We start from the raw sequence: 25,588 nt of genomic DNA, 5'->3' as shown, positions 1-25,588 counted from the left end.
CTCCATTTCCTGGTAGTTCAGACGGTAAAGAATCCGCCTGCAATGCAGGAGACACGGGATACGTGGATTTGGTCCCTGTGTTGGGAAGATCCCCTGGAGAACGGCATGGCAACCCACTCGAATATTCTTGCCTGGAGAATACCAGGGACAAAGGGCTTGGCAAGCTAAAGTCCATGGGGTTGCAAAGAATCAGATGGGACTGAGCGACTAACACAGAGTCCATTCAGGGGCGCTTCTGCACCCTGAGAGCCTGGAAGGCCTGCCTGTAGCCCTCCCTGTGACCTCGTACCGGATCCTGGGAGGATCAAGTTATTCTGTCCTGTTTATCCCCTGGGTTCTTTGCTGGGTTTAATTCCTTCAATAATGGGATTCACACCAGCTGTGTAGAGCAGCCTCCCTCTAAATGTAGAGCTCATGCTCCTGAGACGGGCTGTGGCCAGGGCCCCGGAGGTGGTTGCACAGCATCTGGAGAGGTGTGGATGTGGACGGACTCGGCCACCTGCTTCCTGGGCACAGAACCCACGGGATCGCTGGCACCAGGCTGCCCAGAGCCTGGCCACTTTCCCTGAACGGAGCGCCTGGGAGGCCATCTAAACACCATTTACACCACGGGCTCCGGCGGCCTCGTCTGGAGCACACAGACCTGTCCTCTGAGACCCCGTGGACGGGAGAGGTGGCGGCTCCACCAGGGGCCCTGCTGAGGGCAGGCAGGGGAGGAGGGCACTGGCCATCCTGGCCGGGCAGGGGTGAAACTGTGAGCCACAGCCCTACTCCCTCACTGGCCTGTGTCACCACGTGTCTGAGGGGCCACCCTGGGCAGTTTCCCCAGACAGACCCCCAGAAGCACACCACACACACAGGTCCAGCGGAGCAGCTGCCACACTCCTGGGATGAAGAGAGGGGAGGAAAGTTCTCACACACCCTCCACCAGACGTAGCCACCTCCCTGTGGCTTTAGAGCTTCGGATGATCACTATGCAGTCACTCCTGCCCAGGTCTGAGTCCCGCACACCTGCCTGGGTGCCTTGTTGCCTCCTGCAGCGATCCTCTGCTTAGCCCTGCAGCCTGACCACAGGCCTCACCGTCCACTCTCCTAGGCCAGGAAGTATTCAGCACGGCCCAGCTGAGTGCCCCTGAGGCCCTCCTTGTAAAACAAGGTGTGGGTGGAGAGTGGGCCTGCTCCGGAGAGCCCTGCTCGACCGCCACGTGAGAAGGCAGGATGTCCCCAGAAGAGAAGTGGGGCCCCTGCAGCCAGGAAGCCAGGGCCTCCGTGTTCTGGTTGCTGGGGTGGGGCAATGAGCCCCTCAGACGATGGCAGACCTCTCCACCCTGAATCCAGGCTGGCCCGGCCAAATGTGGGGCAGTGATGCTAAGGAAACCCCTGGCGCAGTGCTCAGCAGCCTGGATGCTTGTCTGCCCTTCCTGGGTGCTTGGTTGCCACGCAACAAGGACCCGATGCCACAGAGGGCAGTGCAGGTGCCCCCGCCCACAGCACCCCGGGATGCCGGCCCTGTAAGCTCCCTCTCTGTTGCCTGGCTCCCCTGCTGGCCCTGTGACCTCAGGACCATTCCCTCCTCACGGCTCTGGATGCACCCTCACCTCTGCACCCCTGATGGTCTTTAGATGCCTTGTAAGTGCCTTACTTCTCTCTGCACACTTTCATCCAGGTGTGTTTCGGGGGGTCCTCATCTAACTCACCAAAGGTGACACCAGCTGCCTCACAGCAGCTGCTCCTGCCTGTGACAGCGGCCGAGTGCTGAGCATCCCCCAACCCCAGCGGGCATGGAAGCCTCCGGCAGCCCAGTCCTGCTGCCCATGGGTGGATCTGTCTTCTCCACCTCAAAGGCTCAAACCAGTCCAGCAATTTGTCAAGGTTCCTTTTGCACTACAAACAGGGAAGGGGGCCCCCAGTACACAGAGACACCTTGGAGAAAGTGCCTGCTGACAGTGGGGGGCTGGGCCCACAGGGGTCTGCCAGCCCCTCCTAAGACCCTGGACAGGGAGGGGTCCCACATGCAGACAGACCCTTCTGCAACCTGGGCCATCTGAGAAGTGACCTCTCACACCAGGTGTCCACAGCTAAGTCCAGGGGTCAGACCAGGGGCCAGGTGGGGAACCTGGTGCCAGGCTGAGCAGAAACACGAGGCTTAGAGACCCTCTCTCACAGCCCCTTCCCCCTGCAGACCCTGGCTCTCCAAGCGCACCCCATGTCTGAGTCCACCAGGGCCTGAGGCCCTCAGGGCACCTCACACCGTCAGCTCCCTCCTCTCCTCCTGCTCGAGCTCCTCGGAAGAACCAGCCCTGCGTCCCAGCACCTCACTCTGGCAGGCACCCCCCACCCCTCCTGGGCCCACTCTGCTCACATCTGTGTGTCCCAGCCCGTGAGCTCCCTGCCTCCCCGCTGCTGCATCTCTGAGCCTGGCAGGCATCAGACAAGTGCAGGGCAGGGCATTGGCAGCACTGCCACACACATGAACAGGCATGTGACACCCGGGCTCCACCAGGGCAAGCAGCTGGTCCCCTCGGGGGCTGCTCTGCCCGCGGCCTGGACCTCGGAGGCCACCTTCCGTGTTCCCTGGCTCCTCCACCTGCAGAGGGCACACCCAGAGGTGCTGCTATGCCTGCCTGCCCTCGTGAGGGAACAGGCACAGCCCTTCACACGGTTCACTCGCATTCCACCTGACCCTGGACGGGGCCTGACTGAATCCTCGGCCTGGAGGGCGCCCCCCTAGCTGTGTGGCCTCAGCCAGCCCCGTGAAGCCCTTGGCCGGACTAGTCCCGTGCAGGCTGTCAGAGGCGAGGCTGACTCCCCTCAGCCTGGGACCACCATGCACACTCACCTGGTTCCGACTCTCTTCAAGGGCCTCTCTCAGCTGTGACTGTGCCAGTCTCAGGCTCTGACGGTCCCGAGTCACTCGGTGAAGTTCAAGTTCAAGTTTTTGGATTTGGTTACCCTGTTGTTAAATATCGGTTTCACAAGTATAAGAAGAACACTAGCAACGTGATACGTGCTTAATGCAGAAACTTCAGAAAAGCAAGAATTACAAACTTTAAGTCAGCAGTGACCACAGCACACCCGACATGCTGTATCTCCTGGCCCTTCCTCCACACACACACACATGCTGCCACCACGACATCGTGGGCCATGCTTTCTCTTTTATAACGTCCAGAGCATTAGACACTATTCAAAAATGTGGTTTTTAATGGCGGCACCATAATTTACTGACTTAGTCAATACGGTTGATGATTCAAAGCTGATTCCAATTCTGTTGTGCTATTATAAACACCAGAGCAATGAAAATATGTTCATCTAAGTCCATACACAATGTTCAGTAAAGTTCCCACAGCAGAATCATGAAGTCAGAGCACACCAACGTTCTTGACCACTCTTGATGTATGTTTTGCCTAATGGCCTCTGGAGAGGTCACCCCAATTTAGGCTCCTATCATCAGGATTTAATTCCTTTCTGCTACTTTCTCTAGAGGTACCAGGCTTTGCAAAAGCTGCTAGAAGTTCACACATTTGTCAGGGCTTGCTTGTGAAGCCCCTTGCTTTATTACCTGCAGGCACGTCAGGGCTGTCCCTGGTCTGTTTTAGGCCGGGCTGCCTGCCCCTCCCTGCCCTGCCCGCCATTCACCTGCAGCTCCTCCCGGAGCTCGGCCTCCTCCAGTCTGTGTGTCAGCAGCTGGACGGTGACGGGACTCTTCTCGCTTTGGGTCTGGTGGGTAGAGGCCTCCTCTCTGAGCTGCAGGACCCTGTGGTTGAGCTGGGACAGTTCATCCCTACACTTCTGACTCTGGAACAAACAGGGAGAAAACACAGGTAGGAAAGTTACTTTTTTAAGCCAGCAGCATCCCAGGGGTCCTCAACCAGGGACACTCTTCTCCCCAGGGGATGCTTGGCAATCTTTGGAGACCATTTTGGTCATCACAGCTGGGGGTGGGGTTGCTATTAGCAACTAGTGGGTGAGGCACTCGCTCAGTGTCCCCAGAGTGACGGGCTCTCAGGCCACCAGGTGGAGAATGAACTGTGATCAATCCCCCAAGAAATAAATGCTGGGCACCAGGAGCACTCACATCCCATCAACATCCCATTACTGCTCTGGAGAACTGGCATGCTTTTCTCGTTTCTCCCACAGTTATTTCTGACATTATCTTATACAAGTTGAAGGAAAAAAAAAAAAAACCCAGAACCCTAGCTACACCTGAGGCACATGATTCTCTTAAAAAATCCGATCACTGTCATTAAACACAGCACACTGATGAAATGACCCACTTTGCAGACAGTGGATGCTGGACGCTGGCGGTGCGGCCTGGGATAAATGGCAGCCAGCAGGCGACACAAGGAAGCTCGTTATCGCCAACCGTGTGTCACACGCCTTCACACAAACCATGTTTTGCTCCTCTGCTTTTCCCTAGCAATTGCTCCGGAGGCTGAGGGTCTGAAGCCCTCTGTGCCTCGGAGCAGGGTTCATGCACAGCTAGGCGGATGCATCACTGTCGCCCCAGGGTGGCTGTTCCCACCGTATCAGCCAGGCTCGGCGAGGCAGGCAGCGGTGGGAAGAGGCAGATGGGAACTGCGGGTGTCTCCAGGGTACAGCAGGAGTCTGGGAAACCAGAGGTGACAAACGCACTCCCAGAGTGAGTGGGCGCTCAGCAAGGACACAAGGTCGGCAGGTGAAAACCTACTACGCTTCTATGTCCTGACAGTGAATGTGCAGAGACCCACGAGAAAAACAAAACGCCATTTCCACTCTGGCCTGGAAAGAGCTTGGAAGTCGGCACTCCCACCCTCCCAGCAAGAACAAAGAAAAAGCTGAGTAACTGAAAGTCAACAACTCTTCTCAGGCCCATCAGAGAACTGAAGTCACAGGGCAAACCAATGCTCTGAAAACCAGAAAGAAAGACAGGCGAAGAGCGTCACAGCTCACCAGGAGCCAGAGGCTGGAGGCCTGAACAAGGTGGCTGCTGTGGGTAGAACCGGGTCCACAAAGTCACCAGTCTGGGGACAAGGCTGCTGGCAGGTAATTCAGGTTAAATGTGCTCGCAAGGTGGGGTCCTAATCCAATGGGACAGTGACTTTATAAGAAGACACAGTGAGAGGGGCTCCCCACAAGCCTGGAAGAGCCTCACGGGAACCAGGCCGGCCCCGCCTTGACCGTGGCCTTGAGAACCTTGGGACAATAAACCCTGTAGTTGAAGCTGCCTGCTTGTGGCGTCTGTATGAGCCTGGGTAGACTAGGACCGCACCTGTTTTGAAGTACACAGAGCGTTCTACTCTCTGCCCTCGAGGGAAACCTCCTTCTTTACCAGGCCTGAACCAGCGAGGGGATAGCCAAGTGGAGCCCCGCCAGCTGTTCTGACCCAGTGTCACTCACTCCTGGACGGGCTAAAGTAAGAGTGACAACACCAAGTGTGGACAGGGATGTGGGGCAACTGGACCTGGCAAACGCCGCTGGCGGGAACATTGACTCTTAGTAGCTGCTCTGGAAAACAGCTGGGCGATTTCATATAAAACCAGACATGTAGCTGCCGTACAGATGAGCGATTGTCTCCTGGGCATCTATCCCGTGAAATGATGACCATCCACACAAAGACCTGCCTAGGAACGTTCATTGCAGCTTCTGTGACGGCCCAAAACTGGAATCAGCCCAGCCATCCTTTAAAAGGTGAGCATTAAGACAAGCTGGTTCCAAATTGGGAAAGGAGTACGTCAAGGCTGTATATTGTCACCTTGCTTGTTTAATTTACATGCAGAGTACATCATGCAAAATGCCAGGCTGGATGAAGCACAAGCTGGAATCAAGATTGCCGGGAGAAACATCAATAACCTCAGATACGCTGATGACACCACCCTTATGGCAGAAGGCAAAGAGGAACTGAAGAGCCTCTTGATGAAAGTGAAAGAGAATGAAACAGTTGGCTTAAAACTCAACATTCAAAAAACTAAGATCATGGCATCCGGTCCCATCAGTTCATGGCAAATAGATGGGAAAACAATGGAAACAGTCATGGACTTTATTTTCTTGGGCTCCAAAATCACTGCAGATGGTAACTGTAGCCACGAAATTAAAAGGCGCCTGCTCCTTGGAAGAAAAGCTATGACCAACCAAGATAGGATGTTAAAAAACTGACAAAGGTCCATCTAGTCAAAGCTATGGTTTTTCTAGTAGTCATGTATGGATGTGAGAGTTGGACCATAAACAAAGTTAAGTGCCGAAGAATTGATGCTTTTGAACTGTGGTGTTGGAAAAGACTCTTGAGGGTCCCTTGGACTGCAAGGTGCAGACACCAACGAGTCCATCCTAAAGGAAATCAGTCCTGAATATTCATTGGAAGGGCTGATGCTGAAGCTGAAACTCCAATACTTTGGCCACCTGATGTGAAGAACTGACTCATTGGAAAAGACCCTGATGCTGGGAAAGAATGAAGGCAGGAGCAGAAGGGGACGACAGAGGATGAGATGGGGGGAAGGCATCACCGACGCGATGGACATGAGTCTGAGCAAGCTCCAGGAGTTGGTGATGGACAGGGGAGCCTGGCACGCCGCAGTCCATAGGGTCGCAGAGTCGGACACGACTGAGAGACTGAACTGAACTGAAGACGAGCTGTGGGACGTTAACGCCTTGGAATGCCATCCAGTGGCAGGAAGAAACTACTGTGGACACGCAGCAGGGAGCCGTGGTATGTGGAGAGGCAGTCCCAGAGAGCTCATTTGGGATGGCTCCTTGTGTGTCACTGGAGAAATGGTACAAGTTTGGCTGTCCTCTGTCACTTTCATCAGGAGGCTCTTCAGTTCCTCTTTGTTTTCTGCTGTAAGGGTGCTGTTGGGGCTGAGATAGGTGGGCAGAAAGACAGATGGCGGATGTCGCTGTGAATGAACAATATGAAGGACCTAGTGGCGCTGCAGCTGGGTTGTGGAGACATGAACCTGCACAGGGAATAAAACCGTGTAGACCTGACACCACACGAGAGCATAAGCAAAGCTGCGGGAGCACGTGGACTTTCTGGGTGGTCCCGTGGTTAAGAACCTGCCTTCCGAGGCAGGACACTCGGGTTCCATCCCTGGTTGGGGAACTAAGATGCCACGTGCCGTGGGGCAACGAAGCCCCTCCCCCAAGAAAAAGAACACCACCACCCCCCACCCCGCAAAAAAAAAACTGGGGAAGTAAGACCTACGGATGCATCAATGTCAAGAGCTTGACTGTGATGCTCATTAAGGGCTGACTTGCGCCCCCTCACACCCCAATTCAATGTTGAAGCCCAAACCTCCAATCCTGTACAGAGGGAGTGTAGTTGGAGACGGGGTCTTGAAAGAGGTGATTAAGGTAAAACGAGGTCGTATGAATGCAGTATGATGGTGCCCCAATAAGAGATGACGACACAGACGCATCTGAAGGAGGACCATGTGAAGACACAGGCAGGACAGTTGTGTACAAACCAGAGAGAGGCCTCAGAAGAAACCAGCCCCGCCCTGACCTGAACTTCTAACTCCGAGCACTGTGAGGAAATAAACTTGGTTGTGTAAGCCCCTCAGTCTGTGGTGCTTTGCTATGGCAGCCCTAGCATACTAACACAGACACTATACTAAAGTTTAATAAAACGTGGTCCCTGGGGAAACTGGACAGAGTGTATTCCACTGTAATATATGTCTTACAACCACATGTGAGCCTGCAATTATCAGTAATAATTTCAATTTTAAAAAAAAAATAAAAAAGAATGACACATCCAAGCTGTGTGAAGTGAAGTGAAAGAAGCTCAGTCGTGTCCAACTCTTTGCAACCCCTTGGAATTCTCTAGGCCAGCATACCGGAGTAGGTAGCCTTTCCCTTCTCCAGGGGATCTTCCCTACCCAGGGACCAAACCCAGGTCTCCCGCACTACAGGTGGATTCTTTAGCAGCTGAGTCACAAGGGAAGCCCTCCTAGCTGTGTGCTTGGGTACAAAAGCCAGTAAGAGAGACCAAGTGCAGAAAACACTTATTCGTGGCTCAAAGGGAGACCAGTGTGGTGGTCAGCGCTAAACAGCGTGAGAAGGGCATTCACGTGCAGGCTAAAGGGGACTGACCAAACAGTAAGTCCACCCACTGAGGATGATGGAGACCAGGCTTTTCACTGCTAGAGGAATAAGTTATAAATACAGAGAGAGAAAGCTAGAACCATCCCCGTGATATTGGAATTTCAGAGTTTGAATTTATGATTTCTAGTAGAGAGGTGTACAAATAAATATACCTGAAACCACATGCATGTGAGCATCATAAATATACACTCCCTAGTTCCACGCACTAACTGTATTTGGACATAGTGATGATCCTGGAGCCGTGAGCACCCCCAGTACCCAAATCTTGGTCTCCACGTACCATTCTGAGCTAAAAGTCACCAAGGATTCCTTGGAGAAGTGGCTGCTTCCAGGGTTGGGGCAAGGGAAGTACCAGATGAACCTGGAATATCATGGGACACTAGAAAGTAAGGAAGTACTCAAATAATGACCAGGACCTGTCTGGAGGGCCCAGAACTCACCAGGAGGGGGCTCTTATTAGCCAAATCTGGGACAATTGAGCATGAAAATAAATACTGATGGTAACATATTACAACCCATTAAATAAACAGGGAGAACAACTGGGTGAGAGTTTGATGAAGAACAGGACATTCACATCATCTCAAAGGATTTTCCTATAAAATGTTCCGTAATTACCAAGGGGAAAGTAACTTTGTGAAGAAGCCTGGCCAACAGCACCTGACCAAGAATCTAAGGACGTCACTAAAGCTTGTGTCCCCGGACAGGATAGAATGAGAAGGGGATGTTCCCACATAATCGGAATCCAATTATAAGGAAGTTTTAGACACACCAAAACAACTGCTTATAACCTTCAAAAGCACCAGGTCCTAAGAACAAGGAAAGGCAGACAAGCCACACGAGGTCCCGGCTGTGGCTGACGAGGCTACACCCCGTCATATCCACAGTGATTCCCCAACTTGGAGTGGGAGGGGCTGATGGGCCAGCAACTCTTGTAACTTCCATAAAAATGTTCTGTGTTTCCTTTCTGCAAGTTTGAGATTATTTCAAAACAATGGAAAAGGGAGGGGGGCATCCGTTTCACACCAGGGGTCAATACTTAACCTGTGTGCGGAGCTCTTCCATCTCAGAGCAGACCTTTTCCTTGTCTCTCTTTAAAACCTCAATTTCCTTCCTGTTGAAGAAGCAAAGTTAACAGTGTCACTGATGAGTCATTGCTCACCGTGGTCACCATGGTGCTGGTTTGTACACCTGTTCTCGATACCCTACAGCCACTGGTCTGTCACTGTCCTGCACTGTTACTGCTGCTGGTCCAATTGGATCCCAGCCTGGGAGCCAGAGGAACCCTGCCAGCACTGTAAGAACAAACCCTCCACGACATTCCTCAGTTGCACAGCACATGTTAATCTCTCTCCAGCACGTGGGAGTGCTCTTCACACCCAGAAGCATAACGATCAACACAGCCTTACATTTGTTGACATCTGCTGTCAAAAGGGCCCCAGCACCAAACTTAGGGAAAATGGTTCTTGGAGGGAAGAAACCTTTCAGATTTCAGAATTGCTATAATGTAACAGTGATCGCTGGGTGACCATCCACTCTGGATTCCACACTTTAATCGTCAGGCACTTTTTATCAAATCAACACCACATTCTCAGCAGTTTACAGCTGAGCTCATTTGAATTTTATTAAAAAAAAAAAAAGCCAAACCCTTCTTAGATGAGGCTCTGATAGTGAAAGCTGAAATCTACCAACAAGTGTCCCTCTACAATACACACAGCTCCTGCCTCAGTGCTCAGGCCCCTGCCCTAGACCCCTGACTCTGACACACTGAAATCAACAGACCAGGAATGAACCGTGGACAACAGCAGGGCTGAAATCATCATCAGGACAAGAAGAAACAGATTCTCCTGGCCCAGGAAGGTTGTAAGAGGCCCTCCTGCCCCTACAGGGATGCAGGATGCCTCCTCTGACCCTTGAGCACGCTATGGAGTATTCTGTAGGACGCCTGAGCCCTCCCGTGCCCATCAAGGCTGGTCGGAGGGCAGCACAGTTCTCTGCTGACTGTTCCTGGAATGTGGGTTATCTGTGAACACGTCCCACTTTCTACAGTAATGCCCTCTGAGCTTCTTCTGTGATGAGCAAACCGTGTCTGGGATGGGTGGCTGGGGTGGGACCCATGAGCTGGCCCTTACCTCTGTGCAGCCTCCGTCCTTTCTGAAGCTTCAAGCTCTTGTTGGATCCTCCCCAGCTCATTTTTCAAGAGCGTGTTTTCTTCAGAAAGCTTTTCCAACTCGATTCTGGATAACAAATTTTAAAAAGAAAGAAGAGTGGGAATTCCAGGAGCTGGTCACCCGACAGAGTCTGGTCTTGCAATGACCCACAGCCCCACTTTCCTTCCCTGGATGGGGACACAGGGCACCAGTCCCTCCCTGTATCCAGTGTTAACCTGCTCTGGCTTGCATCTCCCAAGAGATAAGCTACAGAAAAACAAAGCTTTCTTAGCTCCTAAAAGAGCCAGTGACTAGTGTGTTCGGCACCTTGGTTCACTGTGTTTACAGCTGGCCCGTTCCTGCATCTCCTTACCTTCACTGAAATGTCACCGTGCTCACAGCTGGCACCAATGCAAGATGCTGGGTGAGAGTCCTCACAGAGTTGTTGCAAGGAAATCCCCCCAGGGACCCCGAGCACAAAGCTGAGGAACATGAGGACTCAGGAAGCTGAATCCTATGGGGAGTGCCCCCTGTCCTACACCCTGAGGTCAGCACTGGAGGAAACTGGAAAGATGCCCGCGGCAGCAGACGGAGGGTGATCCGATGCAACGTGGAACCTTCAGGAGGGGAAAGCAAGTACTGACAGAGGCTGCCCAGGCCAAGTCTGCCTGGAGCCCTTGGCTTCCAATGCTCTTAGTCTCCCTGGAAGGTAACTCCAGTGATGTGCAACAGATGAGCAACTGACCAATAAAGAGCATGGGGAGGCAGCTTGAAACCCACACCTGCCGCCCAGAAAATCTATCCTTCATATGTGCTGGTGTCACTGACACTTATTCCCCTAAACATTAGGTCTCTACCTGGCATTAGCTTCTGGTTTTTCAATCTAAAAGTACTCAAGCACATGACCTCATATGTTTAATATATTATTCTTATAATATCAAGCATAAGTATCTCCATAAGCATAAGTATGATTTCAATTTTCTCATGAGGAACTAAACAGAAAAATTAAGACACAGAAGTCAATGGAAGTTTACAAGAAATGAAGGGTTTCAATGAGGAGAGTGATCTCCAATGAGATCTGTATTTTGAACTGTTATTCAGGCTCCTGGATGGTAAACAAAACTGATTCGAGACAGGTGTGTGTATGTATGTGGGTGGCAGCGGTGGGTGGGGTTCTGTTTCCAGTTTCCTGGACCTCGAATAAGATGGTGGCTGCCTTATCCTAGTCCTCCACATTCACCAGATAACCAGAGCCGTGCATAGCTGATCATTTAAGGTGCGGTGTCCTCACAGAAGGTTATAGAAGCCTCCATGGGCCTTAAACAAAAACCCGAATGCTGAAATCAGAGCTGTGAGCAAGCAGCACAAAGATGGGGTTGCCCTGAGCGTCACCCTGAGGCCAACACCTACATCGGTGTGGAGAAACCACACCAGGGGTGCGTGTGCTGGGCTGGTTCCCTGGAGTAGCTTAAGCGGTCTCAGATTAAGAGGCTCCCAAGTCTTCTTGGAAAAAGCAAAACACATCCTTTCTGCAGGGAGAACCCTCTACTACAGCTCTCAAGAGTCCCAGAGATAAACATCGTGTGAACATGAGCTCACAATCAAAGGTCACCACAACGTATGTGGGAAAGGACCACTGATGAGAGTCAGAAGAAGCCAAAACAACAGAATTAGATCCCAGATATTGGAATTATCAGACACAAACTTGGGATAAATATTATTAAATGTTTACTTAAATAAAAGATGGAAATAAAAAGTGGACAAGCAAGCAAGAAGCTATCAGAAATGATCAGGCAGGACCAAATAGAATGTTAGAAAATGAAAAAAAAATCAATGTCAAAAGAAAAGCTCACTGGTAGATTAGATATAGCTGAAGAACGAATCACTGACCTGGAACACAGAGATATGAATAAGTACCCAGAACATGCCATGTACAGAAAAGAAGCTGCAAGAAATGAAAGAGAGGTTAAGAAAAGCAGGAAAAGTGAAAAGATCTAATATCATACATCCAACTGAAAAGGCCACGGAGGGGAGAGGCAATATTTTACAAAGAATATCTGAAAGATTTTCATAGGACACAAATCTATATACTCAGCAGGCATAATATTTCTAAGTATGGTAAGTAAAAAGAAAACGGCACCTCTGCCCTATGACTCAACAATTCCATTCTTAGGAACACCAGCACCGAGAACAAAAAATGGGGTTCCCCAGAGCCCCCCCCAGGGGTTACCACTATCCCGACTTGGAATAGTGACCCTGGGGACGTGTTCTGGGTGTGGTGACACAGATGTGTCCAATTCATCAATTCTTCCAACTGTATACACGTGTGTATTTTTTTGTGTGTGCGTATAACACTTCAATAAAAAGTTAAAATGAAAGAAATACACACCTAAACACACCAAAGAAAAACCACAAAAGATGGAGAAGCTAACAGCAACCAGATGACACAACTCAGATCACCTCCTGTGGAGACAGAATAACAGCCTCTAAAAGACATCTGCATCCAGAAACTGCAAATGTGCTATTTCATAGCAAAGGGGAATCAATGCAACAAACAGAATTAAAGCTGCTAATTCACTGCCCTTAGATGGAAAGAGTGTCCTAGACTGTCCACTAGGGCCCTTCTCTGTGGAAGAGCAGGCAGAAGACTGGGAGTCAGGATGGAGCACGAGGAGGACCAACTAGTCACTGCTGGCATCAGAGGAGGAAGGTGTGGATCAAGAATGGGAGGCCATGGAGAAATATACCACGTTCATGGATTGGAAGAATCAATATAGTGAAAATGAGTATACTACCCAAAGCAAATTACAGATTCAATGCAATCCCTATCAAGCTACCAACAGTATTCTTCACAGAGCTGGAACAAATAATTTCACAATTTGTATGGAAATACAAAAAACCTCGAATAGCCAAAGCGATCTTGAGAAAGAAGAATGGAACTGGAGGAATCAAACTACCTGACTTCAGGCTCTACTACAAAGCCACAGTCATCAAGACAGTATGGTACTGGCACAAAGACAGAAATATAGATCAATGGAACAAAATAGAAAGCCCAGAGATAAATCCACGCACATACGGACACCTTATCTTTGACAAAGGAGGCAAGAATATACAATGGATTAAAGACAATCTCTTTAACAAGTGGTGCTGGGAAATCTGGTCAACCACTTGTAAAAGAATGAAACTAGAACACTTTCTAACACCATACACAAAAATAAACTCAAAATGGATTAAAGATCTAAACGTAAGACCAGAAACTATAAAACTCCTAGAGGACAACAGAGGCAAAACACTCTCGGACATACATCACAGCAGGATCCTCTATGACCCACCTCCCAGAATATTGGAAATAAAAGCAAAAATAAACAAATGGGACCTAATTAACCTTAAAAGCTTCTGCACATCAAAGGAAACTATTAGCAAGGTGAAAAGACAGCCTTCAGAATGGGAGAAAATAATAGCAAATGAAGCAACTGACAAACAACTCATCTCAAAAATATACAAGCAACTCCTACAGCTCAACTCCAGAAAAATAAAAGACCCAATCAAAAAATGGGCCAAAGAACTAAACAGACATTTCTCCAAAGAAGACATACAGATGGCTAACAAACACATGAAAAGATGCTCAACATCACTCATTATCAGAGAAATGCAAATCAAAACCACTATGAGGTACCATTTCACACCAGTCAGAATGGCTGCGATCCAAAAGTCTACAAATAATAAATGCTGGAGAGGATGTGGAGAAAAGGGAACCCTCTTACACTGTTGGTGGGAATGCAAACTAGTACAGCCACTAAGGAGAACAGTATGGAGATTCCTTAAAAAACTGGAAATAGAACTGCCTTATGATCCAGCAATCCCACTGCTGGGCATACACACTGAGGAAACCAGAAGGGAAAGAGACACGTGTACCCCAATGTTCATTGCAGCACTGTTTATAATAGCCAGGACATGGAAGCAACCTAGATGTCCATCAGCAGATGAATGGATAAGAAAGCTGTGGTACATATACACAATGGAGTATTACTCAGCCATTAAAAAGAATACATTTGAATCAGTTCTAATGAGGTAGATGAAACTGGAGCCTATTATACACAGTGAAGTAAGCCAGAAGAAAAAACACCAATACAGTATACTAACGCATATATATGGAATTTAGAAAGATGGTAACAATAACCCGGTGTACGAGATAGCAAAAGAGACACTGATGTATAGAACAGTCTTATGGACTCTGTGGGAGAGGGAGAGGGTGGGAAGATTTGGGAGAATGACACTGAAACATGTAAAATATCATGTAAGAAACGAGTTGCCAGTCCAGGTTCGATGCATGATACTGGATGCTTGGGGCTGGTGCACTGGGACGACCCAGAGGGATGGTATGGGGAGGGAGGAGGGAGGAGGGTTCAGAATGGGGAACACATGTATACCTGTGGCGGATTCATTTTGATATTTGGCAAAACTAATACAATTATGTAAAGTTTAAAAAAAAAAAAAAAGAATGGGAGGCCTGCAGGTTTCCTCCCGAGCTTCCAGAAAGGAAGGCAGCTGCCAACACCAAGACTCCTGCCCAGTCGTAGGCACTTCTGACTTCCAGGCTCGAGCACCGTGAAATCCTAAGTGATGATGCTTTAAGCCTCTGACTTCCTGGTAACTCATCACTGCAGCAATGGAAAATGGATGCTCACACAGAGCAGCCTGCCCAGGTCAGAGGGCAGAGGGCAGAGGGCAACCTTCAACTGCACATCAAGGTTTGTGCTTCTAGGAAGACCAGCCTTCAGAAATGGGAGAGAAGCTGAGACATTTTCAGATTAAAAAAAAACTGAGGGAATGTACTCCAAAGACAGTTTCACAAAAGACCACACATCAGAGTAAAGATGGCCCCATAAGGAAGGCATCTAACCTGGCATCCAAGCTGAGGACCATTCAGTACAACGCCCGGTCTGGAGATTTGAAAAACGGCCATGTCCAAATGCCTTGAAACAATCTACCAAGACAGACCCAGGAGGAAACATAAGACCTGAACAGACCTGTAACAAGGGTTACAGATGCTGAAGAATGGAGCCTTGTTTTGTCCGCCCACCCACCTGGGGCCGAAAGCTGCAAACACCTGTCTCACTCCCGGCTGCTCCCTCAGCTGTGACAGCAGGTGGCAGGTGCCCGGGAAACCCTGTCCAATGATCCAGACACCACTGAGACTGGAACTGTGATGTTATCTGTGGGGCCAACAAGCCAAGGCATGCAGCGAGTCAGGAGAAGCGGGGAGAGGCCCAGCACAGCCCCTGGGCCCGGGGACTGGGTGGAGGACGAGGACAGCACCGGCTCCTGTGCCTGTCCAGAGGAAGTGCCCGAGACAGAGAGCAGAGAGGGCGTGTGGCCGCTGGGCTGCTCCTGCACGAAAGGCCCCGGAGTGTGCCAGGGGCCTGATGTGGACTCGCAGGTCCACTGGGTCAGAGACCAGCCTCCGATCGCAGCCGCAATTGCAACAGTGGGTCCACACGTTCACCTGAGGCTCTGCCACTTGTGAGGCCCAGCACCACTTCTGCTTCATGGAGCAGGGAATTCAGAGGTCAGCCCACCACGACCAAGGCTGCACATCATGGGGGACCCCCGCGTCTGAGGCAGAGGCCTACAGCAAGGTCTAGAGGGTGATAAACAGTCCAGGCGCCTCGGGGGGAAGGGAGGGGGGTCTGGGAACAGAGCCTGGGGCTACTGGCTATGCCAGTATTTTCTTTCTCAAGCTGGGAGGTGCACTGACATTTATTCCTTGGCTTATTATAAATCCCACGTGATCTGTTTTCCGGTGAAGCAACGTGGCATGGTCACCCTGCGGGCAGGAGCTGGCTCCTCAGCTGGACACACCTGCGTGTGCGGTGAGCCAGTGTCCTCTGCCCAGACAAGGGACACAACAGCTCACAAAGACTCTGTCTCTGCAGGACGCAATGAGCTTGCGGGAGTGCCGTGTGGGCGCTCACAGGACCAAAAGACACTGGGTAGAGAGCTGCAACCACAACACACAGCTGGGCCTGCCTGCAGTCACCCAGGTCATCTCCTGGGTGGTGCTGGGAGGCTCCTGGCAAAGCCCTTCTAGAGGCCTGGGCTCCTGAGGTGGAGTGGGTGCCGGCCTGGGCCCCAGGGGGCCCGGGGAGGAGGGCCAGGCTGCACACCTGACACTCCATCACCAGCTCACAGACCTCCTCCCCACCTTTAGCCTCCCCTCAGGCCTCCAGCCCCAGCTCCCTGGTGGGGCCCGGAGGATGGGCGTGTGGGCCCTTCTTCTCTAGCACAGAAGATCATGTTCCAATTTTCCAAATGAACCTGTTCTCTCCTTTGCTCACAAATCTCGGTTTCTTTCAAGAACTCCACTAACCCAAACTAAAGGCCTTTCCCATTATTTGGGGGCATTTAGGCCTTTCGTCGACCTCCCCAGGAGCCATGAGATGACAGATGAGGGAGACTGTGTTTTTAAAGTCAGACTCCTTGGGACGTCCCTGGCAGTCCAGTGGTGAAGACTCCATGCGTCCACCACAGGGGCACAGGTTCGATCCCTGGTAAGGGAACTAAGCTCTCTCATGCCATGCGCACAGTGCAGCCGAAAGAAAAGTCAGACCCTGTGTAAAATAACCTGCTCTTTCAGGGCTCACCACTCAGGTAACAAGTACTTGTGACTCTGAGCAATCTGCCCAAATTCAATTTCAAATCCGGGTTCTGGGCAACAAACCTTGGACCTGAGATCACGCAAAGCTGGGGTGGCGGACCTGAGCCGCTGGAGCGCCTCCTGCAGCCGTGCTCTCTCCTGGCTCAGCCACCACGTGTGGCCCCGCTCCAGCTCCGCCCTCCTCTGCAGCTGCTCCTGCAGGCCTCGGACCACCTCCTGCGACTCCGCGTGCTGCATCGCCAGCTCGGCCTTCTGACCCTGCAGCACGCCAACCTCGAGCTGGAAGGCCTGCTCCAGCTCCCTCCTCTCCTCTGCAAAGGCCCTTTTCGTCACCTCCATTTCCCTCTCGTGGTCATTAACCTGAGGAGAGAGGCATGAGTGATGTCGACTGGGGACCCCAAACACAACTCACTTGACGAATCAAGGCTGCCGGGCGCAGAACCCAAACAGCGGGTGGCCCAGCTTCAACAGGGTGCCGGGGCCCGTGAAAGGCTCCCCACGGCTTGTGTGGCCGCCTGCTTCCATCACTTCCTGTAACCTCCACTGCAGCCTTGGGGGGAGACCCGCAGGTGCAGAAGGGAGGCTGGCGGCCTGGCAGGCAGCCGCAGGAGGAGGGTAGAGGGGAACAACACCTCCACGAGGCCTGGAAGGCAAGGCCACAGCAGGCACCCAGGGGCAGGACCACCCCGTGGCCATGGTGACACCTGACAAGCTGTGGGCACCATCCCTCCACAAAACCCACCACAATCAAGTAACAGAGCAAGAGACACATTCACCCAAGAAGACAGGCTTGGCCAGGGTGGCCTAGGAGCCCCTGCGTGCCAAGTCGCTTCAGTCGTGTCCGACTCTGTGTGACCCTGTGGACTGTGGCCCACCAGGCTCCTTCGTCCATGGGATCCTCCAGGAAGAAGATGGAGTGGTTGCCACACTCTCCTCCAGGGGATCTTCCCGACCCAGGGATCGAACCTGCATCTCTTATGTCTCCTGTCTTGGCGACATATCTCCTCTTTTCCACTAGCACCACCTGGGGAGCCCCTGGTGCAGGGCAATCACAGGAACTAAGATTCTGCTCCCAGAATCTGCTTCAGCTGCAACAGAGCTGGGGGCTGTGACTTCCCAGCGCAGGGCAAACAGGGAGGTCTGGCCTCTGCACCAGCCTCCGGACACGGGGATGGACCCTGCTCCCTCCCATTATTAGCTATTCCTTCTGTCCTGCCTCCTTCCGAAGAGGGTGGAGGCACAAAGTCAAGGTCACACACATTCCCTGCAAACCTCCGTCCCCCTGAGCGCGCTCACTCTGGGCAGACGTGTGTGCAGACACGTCTCAGCAGCAGGAAGTTCCCCTAACTCTGTGGCCTCCCTCAGTCCCCTGACCTTGGTCTCCAGCTGGATCTTGAGTTCTTGGTAACGCTCCTTCAGCAGCTCCAACATGACCTCTGTTTTTATACTCGCTGGGGCAGAATCACCCACGAACGTGATGGTGCCTGAAAATAAAGAGGACATGCACATTGATGTTCTGCCTAGAACACCATGGGATTGAGCATCTTTTAATTTCATAGCTGCAGTCACCATCTGCAGTGATTCACGGCCAGCCCTCCTGGGCCCAGGTGTCCCCACGCCACACGTGGTAGGGGGCACACTCACATTGATTCAGAATGGGAGTGTGGCCACTGCTGGGGTTTCATCCATGCCGGTTGATGGGCTGGAAAGTGAGGGAGCAGACATATCCTGACCTCTCGCCTGCTCTTTTCAGTTCCCGAATTGTTTTCCATGAAAAAAAGGGACAGACTCGGCAACATCTGGCCGAGAATACTTGGGATAAGCACCTTAGGAAAGAGAGCATCCCATCGCCCTGACAACAGGAAGCTGCCGCCTGGGTCAGGAGTGGCCCTGGTTGGATGCACAGCCAGCTCGTCCTCCACCACCCACGTGGCCCCTGCACCACAGCGCTGCTGTTCTGACCGCCCCTCCTCCTTAGATGGGGCCGAGGGGAAGAGAAAAGGCTCCAGCCGGAGAGCGCTTTGGCTGCGTTGGCACCAACACGAAGCCTGGGGCTCCCTCCGGTGCTACGACCCAGAGCCATATGGCCACCACACCCGGGGCGCAGGTCCTGGCTCTCAACAAGGGCCACACACTCCTTGCAGCTCAGGACCGTCCAGGGATAAAGACCATCACCCCCTTCCCTGCGGCCACACGGGCCCCTGACACTCATCGAGGCATGCGATGACAGCAGCCACGCGCCAACCACCCCTGGCTGAGGGCAGCAGGGCTGTGGCTCGGGGAGCAGAGTCCACTGCTGCAGGTGCAGGTGAGGGCCCCCCTCAGAGGCCAGGTGCGCAGAAGACCCCCCGGCTGCCCTCGGAGGCCCCGAGGAAAGCTGACATGGACTGCCCTGTCAGAGCCATCGCAGGCCGTCCCCCATCGCCCCCAGCCCGCTCTCTGCTCCCCTTCCCAGATGACCCTCCCCGGGGGCATCTCCTTCCGTCCCCGCTGCCTTAGGAGGCTCACAGGGGACACGCCTGCCCTGAGGTCACAGCAAGGTCATCATAACCTTCACCACTTACTCTGTCCAAGCAGTAGGACCTTCATCCTCCTCCATCTCCCTTGGGGCTCTGGGTTGCCTAAACCCCTCGCCTCAGATAGGCCCCTTCTCCCACACAAGTGGTCCGAAGGACTTGTGACCCCCTGCATAGCGGGCTGGCCCACCGCCCCAACCCCGGGGCATGAGCACGTGACCCACTGCCTCCCAGCAGACCCACCACCTCCAAGCAGTCAGCTCCTACCTGCCGGGCCGCGTCCCGGGGGCAGGCGGCCGTGCTGACTCGGGGCCGCCTGTGCCTGCAGACCTTCCAGGGCAGCCTGCAGCTCGTCGTTGTGGTCCTGCAGGTCCTGTGGGCAGAGCCAGACATTTCCTCCAGCCACTGCGGCCACCAGGCCCAGGAGCGGGGCACAGGGCCGGCACCTGGGGAACAGTTCAGGCCCCAGCAGAGCGGGTCCCAACTTCCAGGACGGGGCACCGACACTATACCCGGGCACCGAACTGCTCTGGGAGCGACAAGGAGTGGGAGTCATTTCGCACCGTCTTATGCCTGGCACCACCTTCCATCACTAGATACCTAGAAGGGGCTCGGGGAAAAAAGTGCAGTGAAAGTGAGAAATAGAGAAAATACAGAGACCTTTTAACACCTGAAACCACAAGAGGTTGGGGGGGCATGCTGGTAAGGGGTAGGGGAGATTCGGGGGACATGAGGCTTAAGAGGAAGGGCCTCTGGGACCTTCCTGGTGGCCCAGCGGTTAGGACTGAGTGCTTTCCCTGCAGAGGACTCGGGTTTGCTCCCTGGTTAGGGAACTAAGACCCTGCAAGCTGCACAGCACAGAGGAAAAATAAAAGAGGAAGGGTCTCGTTTGTAACAAGCATCATTTATCCACGCAAAGAATGAAATATAACTCAACGCGCCCACTTGGTCACCTGGCTTTTACAGGGCAGGAAGGGCAGCGCGCACAGTCCGCTCTCCCAGGTGGTCCCACGGCCCGAGCGCCACGTTCACCCGTGACGGTGGGTCCACGTGCTCCTCCCCCCGCCTCGGGTGGGCCGTGGTCACCCCACCTGGAGGACGCCACATGCGATGCCGCTTCCAGCCGGCTCCTCCCCCGGGACCCAGGCTCTGGGGTCCACGCCACGCACACCCTCAAGGCCCCACTGCCCACTCTGATTCTCCTTTTCTGGGGGCTGCGCATGCGGCCTGCAGGACCTTAGTTCCCCAACCAGGGATCACACCCACGCCCCCTGATCGGGAGTGGAGTCCTAACCACTGGGCCACCAGGGCAGTCCCTCCTCTCTGATTTTTTAATCTGAGTTTCCTCTGCAGGCAGCTCCTCTCAGTTCTTTCTGAACTCCCTGGTGGCCAGTGCCTGGCCTGTGTCCACACCCGCCCTGGAGGAGGAGCCTCTAACTGGCGGCTCTAGGCCATGTGGGAGAAGGGACAGGCCCTGCTGATCTTAGAGGAAGCACATGTTTACTAGGCTCACTGTACCTCCTTCAGAAACTCCTGAGCAAATACGCAATCTCCCCAGAGCGAGCAGCTCTGTCCCGGGGAAAGGGCAAGGCCAGGAAGCGAGAGCTGCAGGGAGGCCCGTGGGGCGGCGGGTGTGTGCGCCCCAGCCCCCCACCCCACAATGACACCACACAGGCCACCGAGCATCTCTGACGTGGTCAGTCTGGATCGAGGTGTGCAGCATAAACTCTACAATGATCTTAAAGACCAGGTTCCCAAAGAGGGATGCAGAATAGCTCACTTAAAATGTGATTATATTGATTATATGCTGAAATGATGACACTGTGAAAGTAATGGAGTAAATAAAATGTTATTAAAATTAACGTCACCCATTTCTTTTTACTTTTTTCTTTTACCTTTTTTAATGTGACCACTGGAAAACTTGGAAGTACACACGTGACTGCTGTTTTTACTGAGCAGTGCTGATGTGGCAGGAAACATAGACAGAATCATTTCTGCCCAATGCCCTGCCCCTTCAGGGGTTCCTTCCCCCCTCACACGGCCACTGTAAGAGCATATCCATGCTCCGCAAGTTCAGCAGAACCAGAAACCAGGCCCTTAAGGTATGATGCCAGGCACACTGCTCTGTTCCAAGCGCCTAAGGATGACATGCACTGTCCTGGGTCCCAGCCTGTCCATCCAGGGTGTGCCCAGCAGGGCTGGGGAGCCACGTGCCTGCTTTCGTGTGGGTTGCACGTGAATTTGGGGTGCCTGTGGATGCTGAAGGCAGTCACAGGATGCTGCCCCGAGAGCCGGGAAAGGCAGCAAGTCCACTGCACACAGCGAAGCCCTAGGTCTGAGGCTCTGGAACCTTCGAGGCTTCTCTTCACGTTAGCATTTGCAGGAGAGGTGAGCTCAGCAAGAAAGCAGGAGAGGGTGGGGTTTCAACAGCAGCTCAGAAAGCACTGGAGAGGAAGGCAGGGCCAGCCACACCGAGTCAGCACACACAGAGGGGCTGGCTGCCCAGACATTTGCAACTTCGTGTATTAGAAATTATTAAAAAAAAAAAATTTTTAACGTTCTCAATGCTAGTTTGAAACAGCCAAAAATGTCCCCCCAAAAGAGGGAAGATCTCTGAATAAGTAGCACCAAAATGTAAAGTTTTTTTTGCCAAAATTTCAAGAATCAAAAGTGAAATGAGTAGCAACAGTTAGGTGACAGTCATGTGAAAAAAACAAAGAGGGTTACACCTGTATGAAAAAGTTCAGGTGCACTAAAGCAACGTATTAAGTGCTGGTTAGTCACAGGTGCTCAAAGTGGGGGAGAAAACACGGCAGGAAGGAGAGTTCCTCCCAGAAAGTTAACCACAAAACCCACACACCACTCGGTCTCTGAGAAGGGCTACATAGGTGACCCATACACAGGACTGCAGGGGCACCGGGATTCGGGGTGTGGCAGGCAGGAGGCAGGGGTCACGTCACACTGCAGACGAGCACGGGCTCACCTTTATCCTCTGGTGTGACCAAAGCATCACGTGCAGAGAGACAGTTCTTATGTTAATCAGGAGGGAAACCATTAAGAAGCAAGTGAATACTAGACCCTTAATGCCAAACAATCATGCTTTATCTGCCGGAGTCCTGGACAATCTTGAGGGAGTGACAGTGTGATCTGTTTCCCAGCAGGGACTGTTCACCACCTGCACCCTGCTCTGCATGGTGGCGACGCCAGCTGAGTGGGCTCACATGTAGGTTTGGCCCAGGAAATGCATACACTCAACCATGGGAAACAAGATGAAGCCCTACACGGGTGCCCGGACACACACAGGGGCCTTGGGACTGGGGTGAGCAGCCTGTGTGGGGCCAGGCACAGGTGCCGGGCAGGCAAAGTCCCAACTGCCTCCTTGCAGAACATGAGGCTTGGGAAATTCCCTGGCAGTCCAGCATTGAGGACTCCATGGCTTTCACTGCCGAGGGTGTGGGTTCCATCCCTGGTCAGGAAACTGCGATCCCACAAGCCATGCAACATAGCCAAAAAAATTTGAAAAAACAAAAACACGAAGCTCAGAAGACCTCAACTGAAGAAAGAAGCCCACGTCAGAGGCTATGCCTGCCCGGCTCATGTAGGGATGCTCCTGTGGACCCAGGCTGGGCCACCCTCTACGTGGAGGCCAGGAGGTGGGAGGGGCCACCCAGTCCTGAGCAGACAGTGCCTGACGTTCCCTCGGGCAGGGCAGGGGGACACTTACTCGGCACTTAAGCTCGTATTCCTTCAGGATCTCTGAGAATCGCTCTTCCTGGGCCAGGAGTTCTGTGCTCTGAGGCTCCAGCTGAAAGCCAGATGCAAGCAGGAAAGTGAGGGCCAGGACCTCAGGCCAGGTAGAGGGTGGGCTGCCACCCCCTCGTACTGCCGCAGTACGCTCAGCATCTGCAGGCGCAGCCACCTGTCCCTCCCCTTCCTCCCCGCCCTCGTTTCAAAGGTCTCAGGGCAGAAGGATGTTTCGAATTTCAGGAAGGTGGTCATGCTCCCACCTGGACCCTGGGCTGCCTTCTTGCCTCGGCCCCCTGGGAGGCCCCTTGCACGGACGTGCACCTCTCTCCCTTCCCGTCCTCCCCTCAAGGTGACAGAAAGGGCCAGGTCTCTAAGCGCTCCTCACCCCAGCACTGGGGTCTGTGCAGGAGTTGCTGCCTGGTCCAGGCCTCGTCACCAGAAGGTCAATGCAGGGCATCACTGGGGAGTCACCTGCACCCCTGCACTGCCTGAAGGGGAGGAAACTCCAGGCGAAGTGGCCTTAATAACTTCCTCTGCATCACAGCATTTAGGGTTCCCAGGTGGCACTAGTGCCAGAGAGCCCGCCTGCCAACGTAGAAGACGCAGGAGACACAGGTTCAGCCCCGGAGCGGGGAGATCCCCTGGAGCAGGAAATGGCACCCACTCCAGTATTCTTGCCTGCGCCTGGAAAATTCCACGGACGGAGGAGCCTGGCGGGCTACAGTCCATGGGGGTCACAAAGATTCAGACATGACTGAGTGACTGAGCAGCATGTGGAATTTTAGCAGAAAAACCCAATTCCGTCTCCTGTGTATTCTCCATCAAGACCCTGACGCCCTCTACCAATACCCACAGGCGCTTGTCTGGGGACTCAGAGTCTGCAAGAGGACTTGTCTTGTCCCTCAACACAAACTCCAGGTCATTCTGCAGCTTGAGGACTAGCTTCTCTGAGTCTGAGAGCTTCTCCACGACTTCAGTCATCTCCTGCAATCAACTATTTTCCTACGAGACACAGGTCAGTGGTTGGCCAGGATGGAGGAGGGAGCGAGAGGCAGGGCTCCGGGGCAGGAGCCCTGGGGGAGGCTCTCCCGGCCGCCTGAGCTCTTGAGAAGGTCATAAGCAGTACGAGTGGAAGGCAGTGACAACCCTTCCCGAGCCGTCTTTGAAAGGACGGATTTGAAGCTGCCCCACAACAGCCCAGGAGTCCACTGGAAGGAAGGCGGTGTCCGGAGACACAGGATACAACCAGAAGGCAGGCCTGGCTTCTCCTCTGGGGGAGGGAGGCAGGGCAGGTGTGGAGGAACCCACAGTCAGGGAAGAAGGTGGGGCCGGAGCCACCTCACTGGAAGCAAAGGCAGGCGGGGAGCAGGTCAGGGACCCTCTCCACAGCCAGGAAGAGTGCCCCCGATCCAGGTCACACAGCCAGGGTTGGGGGCGGGTGACGCTTTTGTGTTTGGTCTAGTGCTGTGGTTCCAGGGAGGCAGCCGAGGCGGCAGCCACTGACCCAGAGTCGAGGGCAAGAGCCCCGGGGCCCCCATCCTGCGGCCCACACGGCTGCAGAGGAGGCCTGGGTCTCTCCTGGAGAAGCCAGGACGCTTCCGCTTCGGCTGAGAAATGGGCTCTCTCGGTGGCTGCAGAAAACGTTCTTTAGCGTTAAGCCCCCAGGGCCGCGGGGAGGGTTCAGACCTGGCCCAGGAAGGTGTGGGTGTGGAGGAGGGACCCCGGGCAATGTGGCCTCCCTCTTTTCGGGTGGGGAGCCCTGAGGAGGCACCCCACAGCACCCTGACCCCCCTACCTTCAGGGCCAGGGTCAGCTTCTCGCGGAGGCCGGTTTCCTCCGCCTGCAGGTGCCGCAGGTCCTCCTCCAGCCCGGCCCTCTGCTGCCGGGCCTGCTCCCAGAACAGCTCACGTTCCACCTCCACCTCGGACCGCAGGAGGCTCAGCCTCCCCTGGTAGCCCTGCTCCAGGCGTCTGCAAGGCACACGGCACACGGTGCATCGGGGGCGCCATCTGGGCCTCTCCCTCCCCGGGGTCTCCCGTCAGCACACTTGGCCTCGGCACTAGGGACGCATTTGTTCCCGCCTGATAGATGGGTGAGCTGCAGTGTTGTGGGGCAGCACAGGCCTCATGAACTGCCTGACTCGGGGCTAGCAGAGGTGACCCCACACAAGGGAGCCAGCGTGTCCCTCGGCCCATGGGGCGAGCTGGCAGGTGACCTCTGGGTGGGTCTCTGGCACTCCTTGGCCATTCAACCTTTTCCACGTCATCAAAAAAAAAAAAATGCATCGGTAAATAAAGGCAGCATCAGGGCCCTTGGTGACTGAAGGCACAGAGAAGTCAGCCTCCACCACAAGCCTTGGAAAACCAGCACACAGCAAATCCCAAGCAGACAGAGGATGGGGCGGGGCCCTTCCCCTCGGACTCTGCAGTGATCTTTTGCAACAA

The 25,588-nt window shown here is 53.4% G+C and overlaps 1 protein-coding gene across 1 annotated transcript in view; it reads right to left on the bottom strand.

Moving 5' to 3' along the window:
* Window positions 1-24,125, bottom strand: part of LOC147361239 (uncharacterized) — a 28,111-nt gene extending 3,986 nt beyond the window's left edge. The window contains exons 1-11 of the mRNA XM_086335211.1: window positions 23,994-24,125; window positions 23,122-23,202; window positions 20,385-20,546; window positions 19,665-19,926; window positions 18,256-18,365; window positions 17,294-17,431; window positions 16,982-17,241; window positions 10,206-10,310; window positions 9,118-9,187; window positions 3,637-3,795; window positions 2,840-2,953 (exon numbers count right to left, since the gene is read on the bottom strand). Coding sequence (XP_086191337.1) covers window positions 2,840-2,953; window positions 3,637-3,795; window positions 9,118-9,187; window positions 10,206-10,310; window positions 16,982-17,241; window positions 17,294-17,431; window positions 18,256-18,365; window positions 19,665-19,926; window positions 20,385-20,546; window positions 23,122-23,202; window positions 23,994-24,125 — 1,593 coding nt within the window. The remainder of the gene's footprint in view (window positions 1-2,839; window positions 2,954-3,636; window positions 3,796-9,117; window positions 9,188-10,205; window positions 10,311-16,981; window positions 17,242-17,293; window positions 17,432-18,255; window positions 18,366-19,664; window positions 19,927-20,384; window positions 20,547-23,121; window positions 23,203-23,993) is intronic.
* Window positions 24,126-25,588: the final 1,463 nt, after the last annotated feature.

Source organism: Bos grunniens, chromosome 13 (genome assembly GCF_055505025.1).
Source record: "Bos grunniens cultivar Pamir isolate PY7600 chromosome 13, Bosgru_T2T1.0, whole genome shotgun sequence".
Lineage (NCBI taxonomy): Eukaryota > Metazoa > Chordata > Mammalia > Artiodactyla > Bovidae > Bos > Bos grunniens.
Note: the sequence above shows the minus strand (reverse complement) of the source record. Positions and strands in the feature narration are given on the sequence as shown.